Consider the following 12,907-nt stretch of genomic DNA (forward strand, 5'->3'; position numbering starts at 1 on the left):
AAACAACTTGCAACTCGTTGGTTTTTGGAACACTGAGAGTTATGCAACCAACAATCCTTTCAGACACACACTGCCAGTCCAGCAAGAGCCTCGCACTCTTGGAGTCTCTTGTTTGTTTGTGTTTCTTTATTGAGTCCAGCAAGAGCCCTGTGCTGGCTCCCGGAAAGGATTACTTGGAAACCACAGTTTCCAACTGAGAAGACAACATACACATGGAATCGACTGGCATGTGGCGTTGGTGTTTGGCTGCTGTCACTTAGAGTGCTCTCCAGGATGAACTAGGATACACCACACATCAGTGGTTCACTCCTTTTATGGACAGATAAAACTCAAGTGCATGGACTGGAAAGACGCCTTGGTGGTTAAGAGCACATGCTGCTCTAACAGCACCTGGGTTTGGGTCTCAGTTCCCACATCAGGCTGCACACAAGCACCTGTGCTTCCAGGGCCAGGCAATCTACTACCTTCTTCTGGCCTCCATGGGCACCATGCAGCTTGTGATGCACATACATACATATACACATACACACATACATATACACACATACATACATACACACACATACATACACACATACATACACACACATACATACAAACATACACACATTATACATGCATATACATACACACATACATACATACATACATACATGCAGGTTACTCACACATATTCATTCTGTTCCACACTTTGTCTCCATATTTCCTCCTGTGAGTATTTTGTTTGCCCTTCTAAGAAGGACTTAAGCACCCACACTTTGGTCTTCCTTCTTTTTTGAGCTTCATGTGGTCTGTGAGTTGTATCTTGGGTATTTTGAGCTTCTGGGCTAATATTCACTTATCAGTGAGTGCATACTATGTGTGTTCTTTTGTGACTGGGTTACCTCACTCGGGATGATATTTTCTAGTTCCATCCATTTGCCTAAGAATTTCATGAATTCATTGTTTTAATATCTGAGTAGTACTCCATTGTGTAAATGTACCACATTTTCTGTATCCATTCCTCTGTTGAAGGACATCTGGGTTCTTTCCAGCTTCTGGCTATTATAAATAAGGCTGCTATGAACATAGTGGAGCATGTGTCCTTGTTAGATGTTGGAGCATCTTCTGGGTATATGCCCAGGAGTGGTATAGCTGGGTCCTCAGGTAATGCTATGTCCAATTTTCTGAGGAACCACCAGACTGACTTCCAGAGTGGTTGTACCAGCTTGCAATCCCACCAACAATGGAGGAGTGTTCCTCTTTCTTCACATCCTCGCCAGCATCTACTATCACCTGAATTTTTGATCTTAGCCATTCTGACTGGTGTCAGGTGGTATCTCAGTGTTGTTTTGATTTGCATTTCCCTGATGACTAAGGATGCTAAACATTTCTTTAGGTGCTTAGGTAAATTTTAGAACACACATCTCCAGAGCACAGACATACTACATTATTGTTATCCATTCCTCTGTGATGAACACTGAATTGTCCACTTTTTAGCCATCATGAACAGGCTGCTATGAGTATTTATGTTCAAGTTTTTATATAGATAGAGGTTTTTAACTTTCCTGGCACATAGAAATAGAAGGGCCAGAGGTAACTCTGTGTTTACTGTTTAAGGAAAGACTGCCCGCCTTCCAGCCACCAGCCATGCTCACACATCCTCTGTAACAACTGCTATTTTCTACCTTTACTGTAACAATATAGCAGATTGGAGTAACTTACATTCCAAGGTGACTGATAATATAAAGCAATTTTTCATCTTATTAGCCGTTTGATATTCTCTTTGGAGAAATGTCTACTCAATTTCTTTGCTCATTTTTACATTAGGCTACTTACCTATTTAGTATTTAATTGTATGTTGTAAGCCTTTTGAAAATCAGATACAGGCCGGGCAGTGGTGGAGCACGCCTTTAATCCCAGTCACTTGGGAGGCAGAGGCAGGCGGATTTCTGAGTTCGAGGCCAGCCTGATCTACAGAGTGAGCTCCAGGACAGCCAGGGCTACACAGAGAAACCCTGTCTTGAAAAACAAAAAAAAAACAAAAACAAAAAAAAAATCAGATACAGAATCTGTAAACATTTTTTCCTGTTTTACTATTTTAATGTTTTTGGTGTCTTTGAACATAGCAGATCTTGGTGAGTTCAAGACCAGCATGGTCTACATAAGGAGTCCCAGGCCAGCCAGAACTATATAATGAGAGCCTGTCTCAAAAACCCAAAACCAAACCAAACTAACCAAATATGAAGACAATTCAGCTTTGGAAGCTGCCACACAGGTCAAATTCTGACAATTCTAGAGGAACAGAGCTTTTGGGAGGGGCTGGCACCACTGCATTCTTTCCTGTGATGGCCAACAAGACTCAGTGGCTGCACTGCACGACCTGGCTTTTCAGACCTCTGTAGAGACAGCTGAGCCATGAAACACGGCTCAGTGTCCTTTGGGGACTCTGCTATGTGAAGGAATGCTACTGGACTTCTCAAAGTTCTCGAGGTTCCCGAGGCTTTGTCTTTGACAATTTATGCAAAAATACTCTCATTGTTTTCTGGAGGAGCTTTTAGGTCCTCTTCATGCTTGGGATCAATTCTTGGGTGTTGTGCAGAAGGGAAGAGTGCCACACTAAGGAGCTGCAGGGCTCTGTACTCCAGAACTCCAGTACTCTGCAGGCTGTGGTGTTTGCATTGTACACACAGTTGGTGCTGTGTTAAATGCCTTAAAGCAAATAACTCCTTTATTCCTTATGTCAGACTGTTCAGTAAGACTGCTATTGGTAACACACAGGCAAAGGGGCAGAGATGAATATTAACTGGAAATGTGCTTTAGGTTCTATAAGTAAATTCTTAAATTTAAATCCAGACATAGCATTCCACAGCGTAGGCTGCTCTTGCTTTGTTTGAATGTGGCGGCTGAAGGCTGATGTCTGGTGTCACCCTTGGTCATTTCCCCCTATTTTTAAAGACAGGGTCTTTCACTAAACATGGAATTGTTGACTTAGCAAAACTGGCTGACTGGCAGGCCCCCGACATCCTCTGGTTTCCAGTATCCAAGTTCTGAGATTTCAGGTGCTTGCCCGCACCTGGCTGCTGACGTAGGGGCTTGGCTCAGATCAGGTCCTCATGCTGGTGCAGAGGTTTCCCGAGTCGCTGCTCCTTACGCTCTCAATGACATTGCACTGTCTCTCTGTCTTAGCCAACATCACAGGAGCTGTCCCAGCCCCAGTATCATCCAGGCTAATATAAACATGTGGCTTAGGGCCAGAGAGATGCTAGTGGGTAAAGTCTGATAATGAGGTCAAGCCTCAGGACCCACAGGACAGAACCAACGTCCTCAAGGCATCCTCGGAAATCACTTTTGCATGTAGTTCAAACCAGTGAGTTTTCTTTAGGTGCTGGGGATTGTGGAGTTTAAGTCTCTCAACAGCTTATGGTAGGACTGAAAACAAAGATGAGAACCAAGGGTCACCTGCAACTGTGACAAACCCAGAGAAGGAACAAGAGGTTCCTTCTGTACCGCAGAACCCTCACACTCATCTTGGGGTCTCCAACACAAGTTGTGCAATCCTGGAAACTGGCCAAGACGCTTAAAGCAAGAGAGAAAGAGCAAAAGAGGAAACAAACTGTCAAATATTATAAACGCCGTGAAGGAGTGAGAGAAGAGGGAAGGAGACAAGCTCTACAAGCAGAAGAAACCTTTCAGAAACTGCAGCTTTGCGAAGACTGACTAGGGTTTCATGATAACATTATTTAGGACATTAAATCTGACCACAGAGAAAAATTGGGTTAGTTCTGTACTCAACACTATAGCACTTACTGTCTAGAAAATGCAGCTTGTCAGTAGCTACCATCACTAACAGAACTTAGCACTTATTACTCAGGTAGAGCATCCTTAGCCGGAAAATCCAGCCCAGAATGATGAATAATTTGAAACCTATGTCCAGATGTGTTATCACAAGCACAAAATTCCACGCTTTACCTTGTATGGGTTGCACTCAAAGTACAAGTTAATAAATACAAACTAAAATTATCTTCAGGCTATATAAAAAAGAAATGTATTTATTTTACATATATTAGTGTTTTGTCTACACTTGTATGTGTGTACCACACGTGCCTATGGATGCTTGGGAACTACCATGTGGGTTCTAAAAAGCAAACCCAGATCTTCTACCAGAACAACTAGTGCTGGGCCATCTCTCCTGCTCCCTGTAAGTGAAATTTGTATCTAGACTTGAACTCTATTCCCAGAGATGTCATTTTCATGCAAAAATTCCAAGTATATATGTCTATACAAGCACACACACACAGACATACACACGACATCGCTGGTTTCAAACTCTTCCTGGCAGGGATGCTGAGCCTGTAGTGCACGTTCTTTATACAGACACTAGAGGACTGCTGTACCTGAGTGTAACCGTCATCACCATCTTAATCACAGACAGTACGGGCGGGAGACATGGCTCAGTAGTTGAGAGCATTGGCTGCTCTCCCAAGAGACTCGGGTTCAATTCCCAGCACCCACATGGCAGCTCACAACTGTTTGTAACTCTGGTTCCAGAGGATCTGATACCTCACACAGACACACATGCAGGCAAAACACCAATGCACATAAAATAAAAATAAATTATATTTTTTTTTCTTAAAAAGTAACTGGGGACAGTACGATTGCACACCACAGATTCTCAGCAGACTTAGACCTATTGATGCTCCCTCAAAGAAAGACTAAAGGAAGGTCTGGTGACCTTCCTGGGAGAGTCCAGACACTCCTCCCTGAACTCCCTCCCTCCTGTATGTAAGTCTGCACCCGATCTATGTGGTCTCAGGAGGTGCTAGGGCTTAAGACAGAAGGTTAACCAAAGAGGGGATGGCATCTGTGCAGCTATAAGGAAGTCATCATCATGCTGAAGTGAGGCATCTCAGTGACACAGCTGTCTGGGGGTCTCTCACTCTCCTCACATACAGATCCTGTAAGCAAGCCCCAAAGCTCTCTGTTAATACCTAGCAATGAAAAACAAAACATGTTCTGGAAGCTGTAAGCTGAATATGCCTACAGCTCCAGACATTAGCACCTCAGAGATTGAGATGGGAAGACTCTCAGTGTGAAGCCAGCCTAGACTACACAGTGAAACCCAATGATGAAAATACTAGAAATCACCAAACTGCTCAAGCTCAAGAGTGTATTTTATAGTATCTCCATGAAGATATATTTGGTTGTTATGAGACAGAATTTCACTATCCCAGGCTGTCCTCAAACTTACCAAAGATGTGGGTCCATGTAAGTGTTGGGAATAGAATGTAAGTCTCCAGGGAGAGCAGCCAGTGCTCTTAATTGCTGAGTAATTTTTCCAGATGCTAGAAAGAAGGTGCTGTTAGGTTATACGCCTGTAATTCTAGCCTTGAGGAGGGTAAGGTAAGAGAGCTTGGGTTTGAGGCCAGCATAGGCCATAGAGCAAAACCCTGTCTCATGCAAAGGTGAACAATAAAGTCACACAGGCAGGGCCAGAGAGCAGCGCAGTTTTCCAGCATTGGTTATCCATGCCCAGCACCTGCGGTCAACTCTAATACCACAGGGTGGCTGATGACTACTGTCACTTCAGTTCCAGGGCACTTCATGTCTCTTCTGGACTCTGTGGGCGCTAGAAACATACATGATGCACACACACACACACACACACACACACACACACACACACACACGGGAACTGAACTAAACTGTAGTCAGTGGCAGAACTTCCTCACCATGTATACAACCTGTCTTACCTCTGCTGCTGAAGCAAAGAGATCTGCTGAGTCCACGTTCACGGTGTCTGGCAGGCCGAACTCATCCACTGTCTCCCTCACGCTCATATCTGTGTCTTTATCTTAAAAGTCACAAGGGTGAAAGTCAACAGCTTTATCCCTTATCCCTTGTCTCCGACATGCTCACTTGATATAGTATGATTTTGGGCTGGAGAGATGGCTCGGAGGTTAAGAGCACTAGCTGTTCTTCCAGAGGTCCTGAGTTCAATTCCCAGCAACCACATGGGGGCTCACAACCACCTGTAAAGAGATCTGGTGCCCTCTTCTGGCTTGCAGACATACATGCAGATAGAATGGAGTATATATAATAAATAAATCTTAAAAAAAAAAAAAAAAAGATATAGTATGATTTTATCTCTACTCATTATCTGGACAGCCAGAGCTTAAGGGAAACCAGTAACAACTGCAGCAGACTGCAGTCTAGCAAAACTCTTGTAAAGTTCTCCCTGCTAACATACTGGCATGCCACGGAAGAAAAAGCTACGAAAAGCAGACTTCATTTTTAAAACTATTCTATTTTTAATCTTATATGCATTGGTATGTATGGGGGGGTGTTGGAGCCCTGGCATTGGAGCCCTGGCGTTGGAGTTATAGACAGCTCTAAGCTGTCTTGTGGATGCTGGGAATTGGACCTGGGTCCATATCTCCAGCCCTCCCCCATTTTTAATTTAAAAAAAAAAATTAAACTTTTTTTTTTATTAAAAGAGCTTTTGACTTTAAAATAACTACAGTAATTATTATTATTATTATTTTTTACCATACTTGATAAAGTCTGTAAGTACCAAAACTAGTTTAAAACAATTTATTTGCAAGTGGCTTGCCTAAATTTGAAAAGTATAAGGTTTATTCAAATCAACTGAAAAAAAATTGAGACAGGATCTCATTATGTAGCCTGGGTTACCCTGGAACTCACTACATAGACCAGGATTTCTACTCACTGAGATCCACCTGCCTCTGCCTCTCGAGCTAGGATTAAATGCACCATGCAGGTTGTGGTGGCCCATGTCAGTAGGAGATGCTGAAGAGACAGAGGCAGAAGAATCACCAGTTCAAAGCCAGGCAGCTACATAGTGAGACTTCAAAATACCAAAAAGGCATGTGCTACAACACTTGGACTTATTTGAATTATTAACAAAACCTCTAGCTAATCACTTACTGTAAAGGTGATTGATTAAAGATCAGCAGGCGTTTGTGTCTTCTTCAAACCCCAAAGCTGACTTTAACAAACTCAAGAGCCAGCAAGATCGGACATCAGTTTCTCGTGTTTATTCTTCTAATACAAATACAACTGACTGCCTCGGTGTTGAAGGTCAAATACTTTGGAAGTTATTTGTCTGGTCATGTTGAGGCAGGCCATCCGTTAGCAATGCAGAACACTTTAAAAGCAGGTTGGAAAAGCCTCTCACTTCATCAACAGAAATGCCTTCCTGACACTGAATTTTCAGGCAAAAACTATTTGTCTGTAATTAGATTGTAGCAAATAACTAATATACTTAAAAATGTATCGTGATAAAAAAGCAAAGGATGAAAAGAGATTCTCAATCGGTTAACCTTCTCAAATGTTTTATCCCCTTTAATAAAAGCACGAAACCCCCTTGTTCTCGTTTATTCAAATTCCCACAAAACCTTCCTCTAAGCATCTATTAAGCCCTCCAAAAATATTTACCACATTTACCAGAATCTTTCAAATTTTGTTGAGAACTCCTACATATCAGGAAAACATTGTGACTCCACTGGGATAAAAATCCAAGCTTATTAAACTCAAAAGTTGTGTGCAACCAATTAGATTCTTTAAGCTCTGTGTAGAACAGAGAGGGAGGATGCAAGCAGTGCTCGGCGCTCAGGCACGCGCATGGGCAAGCCTGTGTGCAGCACGTGAGCCTGTTCCGGGTTTGCTGGGACCAGATGTTACATGTCAATGGTTTACCTTCTAAAATTGAAATTATAATTGCTTCATATTAGGCTGGTATCAATACTTTAAAAGCACCCAACTTTTCAGCTTAAAATCCTACCGAGCCAGGCATGGTGGGTATAATCCCAGTTATTCAGGAGACAGAAAGCTAGTTTAACCCAGAAGTTCAAAGCTAATATTGTCAACATAGCCGACTTCATCTCAATAGATAGATAGATAGATAGATAGATAGATAGATAGATAGATAAAATTCTTCTAGTAAATGACCACTATAAACCAAGACTGAATTATTCTATTTAAAAGTATTGGTCTAGCTCAGTGGTAAGATACTTGTGTAGCATTCACAGGGCCCAGCACCCTGAGTTCCTTGCCTAGCATACCCAATAAACAAATAAACCACCCCCAAAGGAAAAACAAAACCTCAGAAATTTATAGAATTCTACAAAACTAGAAAATAAGACAATTGTCCTACACTTAAAATTTTATGTTATTACTTAAATTTCCTTTACGTGTGTGCCTGAATAAATGTATTGAACCATATACATGTAGATGCCCATAAAGGTTAGACGATGATGTAACCTCCAGGAAATGAGGCTACCAGCAGTTTGAGCTGGCAGGTGTGTGCTGGGAACCACACCCAAGTCTTCTGTGAGAGCAGTAAGCACTTTGAATGCTGAGCCAGTTCAGCTGCTCTATACTTTAGAAACAGTTACAAACAGTCTCATAACGGGCAAATTGGTGTCTTTGGACACTCAATTATGGGAGAAATTCCCATAATTTACATTTCAGTACATATAACACATTTTAAAACACACACACACAAGTGCATGTACACATGCATGCACACACATGCATGCACACACACACATGCATACACACACACATGTGAAATATAAATGAATATCTATAACATATGGGGTCAGCTGGAGCCAGTGACTTCATCCCTTGTAAAACTGTTAAAGATCTCTGTAAAGTATCCCATTCCTTCCCCATGTGGTGTTTTCTCTGTTCAATAAATACATAGCAAAGTTCCCCCTTTAGGGACGTACACATTGAGACAGACACACACAGACACAGACAGACACACAAACACCATGACTGACTCACAAGTCAGCGTTTGGACAGGCACAGATTCAGACTCACAACAAGCACAGGGCAGAAGACAGGAGAAAAGTAGAGGAGAAAGTAGAGGAAGTAGAGAATTCAAACCTGGGCTTGCTCTTGGTTAAATGACACCACAGGGAAATGCTTTGATTTCTTTCCCTCATGCAACACTAAGAAATCATGGGTGACTGCGTTAATTGCTAATGGGTTTCTATACACCGGAAAATCACAGACCATGCCTCTTATTTCAGTAATTGTTATAATTCCTGGATGGCAGTTTAATGGTGATGAAGAGAAATAACACATCTGTTTCTTGGGTGAGCCAACAAAAAGTATAAAGAAGAAAGCCTGGGCAATACCCCAAACTTACTGTTTTCACACACCCCATTAAAATTCACAACATTCTCTCAAGAGTTCCAAGTCTTGGTTGTACTACAAAGCACAAGGAGAGCTGGAGTTTGAAGGCTGAAGCTTTCATCTTAGTAGTTTCAGAAACTGCTTACTACATTCTGTAGTAGATGTCCTAGGGCTTTGATTGCTATGATGGAAAACCATAACCAAAGCAAAGTTGGGGAGGAGAGGGTCTATATGGCTCACTCTTCCACATCATAGTCTATCATCGAAGGAAGTCAGGACAGGACTCTAACAGGGCAGGAACTTGGAGGCAGGAGTTGATACTGAGGCCATGGAGGGGTGCTGCTTTATGGCTTGCTCAGCTGGCTTTCTCATAGCACCCAGGACTATGAGCCCAGGGTTGGCCCCACCCATAATGGGCTGGGCCCTTCCCCATCAATCACTAATTTAGAAAATACCCTACAGTCTTGCCTGCAGCCTGATCTTATGAAGACATTTTTGTAATTGAAGTTCCCTCCTTTCAGATGATTTTAGCTTGTGTTAAGTTGGCATAAAACTGTCCAGCACGAGATCTGATGCCCTCTCTGTCCTTTGAGGGCACACATGTGGTACACAGACACATGCACACCCCCCCATACACATAAAATAAAAATAAATATTAAGAAAAAGTTTAAGCTGGAGTGGTGGTGCACGCCTTTAATTCCAGCACTTAGGAGGCAGAGGCAGGTGGAGCTCTGTGAGTCTGAGCCTAGCCTGGTCTACAGAGCAAGCTCCACACATCCAGAGTTACACAGAGAAACTCTATCTTGAAAAGCCAAACAACAAAAGAAAAAAAGAAAAAACTGCCTCCTCTGTGACCTAGCAGTTCTACAGCAGATGTGTTTTATATAAATGCATGTTTATAGGCATAAGGATGTTTATAGCAATACTGTTCCTAATAGAAACTGTGAGAAAAATTATCTATCAAAAATATAGCAATTAGTATATTTACACAGTGAAAAATTATACAACAAATATGAATTGTTACTTTATACAAGGAAGCAGATAAATATCACAATACGTTAAGGGAAGAATTGAACGCATGACTTCATTGATACAAAGCACAAAACTTCTAGATATGACAGTGCATGCCCCTCATACCAGTGTCTGGGAAGCAGAGGCACCAGGACCAGTTCCGGGTCATCCTCAGCTTTATAGTCCATCTGCAGCCAGCCTGACCTACACCAAAACCTATCTTACCACCACCACCAAACAACAGGGGAAAAAAGCTTAAAAACAGACAAAAGTTGGCTGTTCCCTCAGTCTCTCCTCCATTCCCCAGCCCTGCATTTCTTGTAGACCAGATACATTTTGGGTTGAAAATTTTGTGGGTGGGTTGGAGTCTCTATTGCTCCATTGGGGTTCCTGCATGGCTACAGACAGTGGCCTCTTCAGGTTCTGTATCCCCAGTGATGTGTGTCACAGTTAAGGGCACCCCCATTGATTCTGGGGAGCCTCCCTTACCCTAGGTCTCTGTCTCTTCATGGAGATGTGCTCCCCACCTCCTCATCCCTGTCAGCTGCAGATTTCCATTCATTCTCATGGTTATCTAGTCATCCCTCCTGTCCCTCCCCACTCCTGATCCTGAATCCCCCATCCCCTCCCTATCCCCTCTCCACCCAGTTCCTTGCCTCTATCTGCCTCCTGTGACTGACCCATGGACAAGCACCAACCCCTAATACTATTAATGACACTCTGTTATGTTTGCAAACAAGAGTCTAGCATGGCTGTCCTCTAAGAGGCTTCACCCAGCAGCTGACTCAGACAGAGGCTGACACCCACAGCCAAACAGTGGATGGAATTTGGGGACTTCTATGGAAAAACAAGAGGAAGGATTGAGGCCCCCAAAGGGATAGGGACTCCACAGGAAGACCAATCGTCAACTATCCTGGACCCTTGTGGCTCTCAGAGACTGAACCACCAACCAAAAACATACAAAGGCTAGACCTAGGCCTCCCCAAACATATGTAGCAGATGTGCAGCTTGGTCTTCAAGTGGGTCCCAAACAACTGGAGCGGGGGCTGCCCCAAAAGCTGTTGCCTGGTATATGTTCTTCTAGCTGGGCTGCCTTGTTTGGCCTCAGTGGGAGAGGATATGCCTCAGAGACTTGATGGGCCAGGGCTGGGGGAGGGGGGATACATTTCTATTAGACAGAGATGTAACCATATTTCTTTTTAAATTTCTTCCTTCATCCCTTCCTTTCTTCCTTCTGTAGCTCAGGCTGACCTAAAATTCACTCAGGAGACAAGGCTGGCTTTATCTGCAGCAGTTCCCTTGCCTTGGTCTTTGAAGTACTGGGGTTACAGGTGTAAGTCACCATGTCACGCCCAGATCTGCTTTTTTCATCTTTTTGACACTGCAAAGAGACTGCAAGTTCTTTAGAGAATTCTGATTGAACTCCTATGTTCCCATATGCCCAAGTATTAAGCTAAGGGTTATCACAGACCGTTAATTCTGACACAGGTAACTATTATAGGGCTGGCCTATTATGTCTAATAATCTAATAATCTTTCTATTCTTGTAACTACAACAATGAGCCATGTCATGTCAAATTTCTCTTCTGGTCTCTAAAACCTTCCATAATCAGTCTCCCCTGTCTAGCTGATGTTATTTCCCACTAATTACTACAAACATAAAATCCTGTCAGCATTGGTTGACAGTGTTCTAGCCATCACCGGTCACAGTGGGGAGCCTGAGCTGTGCAGTCCTTGGGCTGCTGCTTCACAGTGTAGACAGAGCAAGAGTGAGAGCGAGAGCAACAGCGTTGCCATCAGCGTTACAGTCAGGATGAAGAAGGTGTCTAAGGTGGCAGTGCCTAGTGTTCATTAAGTACAGGACGCACAGCTATTGCTGTCTTCCACCTGGGCATATGCATCCTTCCATTGTTCTGCATCTGTACTGCCCTCAGGTGTCCCTGTCAATATCTAAAAATTACATTCTTACTGATCCATTCAAGCCTCCCCCCCTCCAAATCCATGAGGTAGGGTCGATGGTTAAAATTGTGAGCTCAAAGCCAGATAGCTTGCATTAAAGTTGGGGCCCCATTACTTCTGAGCCACGTAACGTCAGAAGAGTTTATCTTCCTAGTTTATTGTTTCCTAGTGAGCTCATGTTGTTGTTTTAAGCTGGTAATTCCCAGGGCATGAGAACCACAGCTAAAGGGCCTCGTGTTAACCTCCTTGGTGTCGTCTTGTCTATAACGAGACTTTAACATGTTTTCAGAGCCCCTTTATGTTTTTGATGTTTCTGATACTGAGACCTAAGCTAACCATGAGAAATTAATTTATGAACCTGAAATACACAGTTTTTACCCTTAATGAAAGAAAACAACCTTAGAAGTCCTGAAGGCTTCCCACAAATGATGATTATACATTAATGGAGATCTAGAATTATCATTTGCCATCCGGCTCTCATTGGTCTAGCTTTTGTTGGGTTAGCTGATTGGTAATCTTTTAAAATAATAAGCAAATCTAAACATTTCTTAAAAATTGTCTGCCTTTCTTCGACACCTGGAAGTTTACAGGATTCTTGCAGAGACCCTGATAATACTCTTCTTTGTAAGAGCATCGGCACGTCAAGGGTTAACTTCAGCTCAGGTATGCAGTGGCCAAAGTCTGACTGCTCTCCAGCCTCCTCCCCTCACAGCCCTGTTAGTTACATACTTAAGTTTTTCCCAAAAAAGGATCTGCTTTTTTTTTTTTTTTTCCAAGGAAGAAACAGGAAAGAG

At 42.8% G+C, this 12,907-nt stretch overlaps 1 protein-coding gene across 1 annotated transcript in view; it reads right to left on the reverse strand.

Moving 5' to 3' along the window:
* The window catches only part of Miga1 (mitoguardin 1), a 60,253-nt gene that overhangs the window by 16,081 nt on the left and 31,265 nt on the right, over nt 1-12,907 (reverse strand). Inside the window, exon 8 of the mRNA XM_034500548.2 lies at nt 5,733-5,833. Coding sequence (XP_034356439.1) covers nt 5,733-5,833 — 101 coding nt within the window. The remainder of the gene's footprint in view (nt 1-5,732; nt 5,834-12,907) is intronic.

Source organism: Arvicanthis niloticus, chromosome 4 (genome assembly GCF_011762505.2).
Source record: "Arvicanthis niloticus isolate mArvNil1 chromosome 4, mArvNil1.pat.X, whole genome shotgun sequence".
Taxonomy (NCBI): domain Eukaryota; kingdom Metazoa; phylum Chordata; class Mammalia; order Rodentia; family Muridae; genus Arvicanthis; species Arvicanthis niloticus.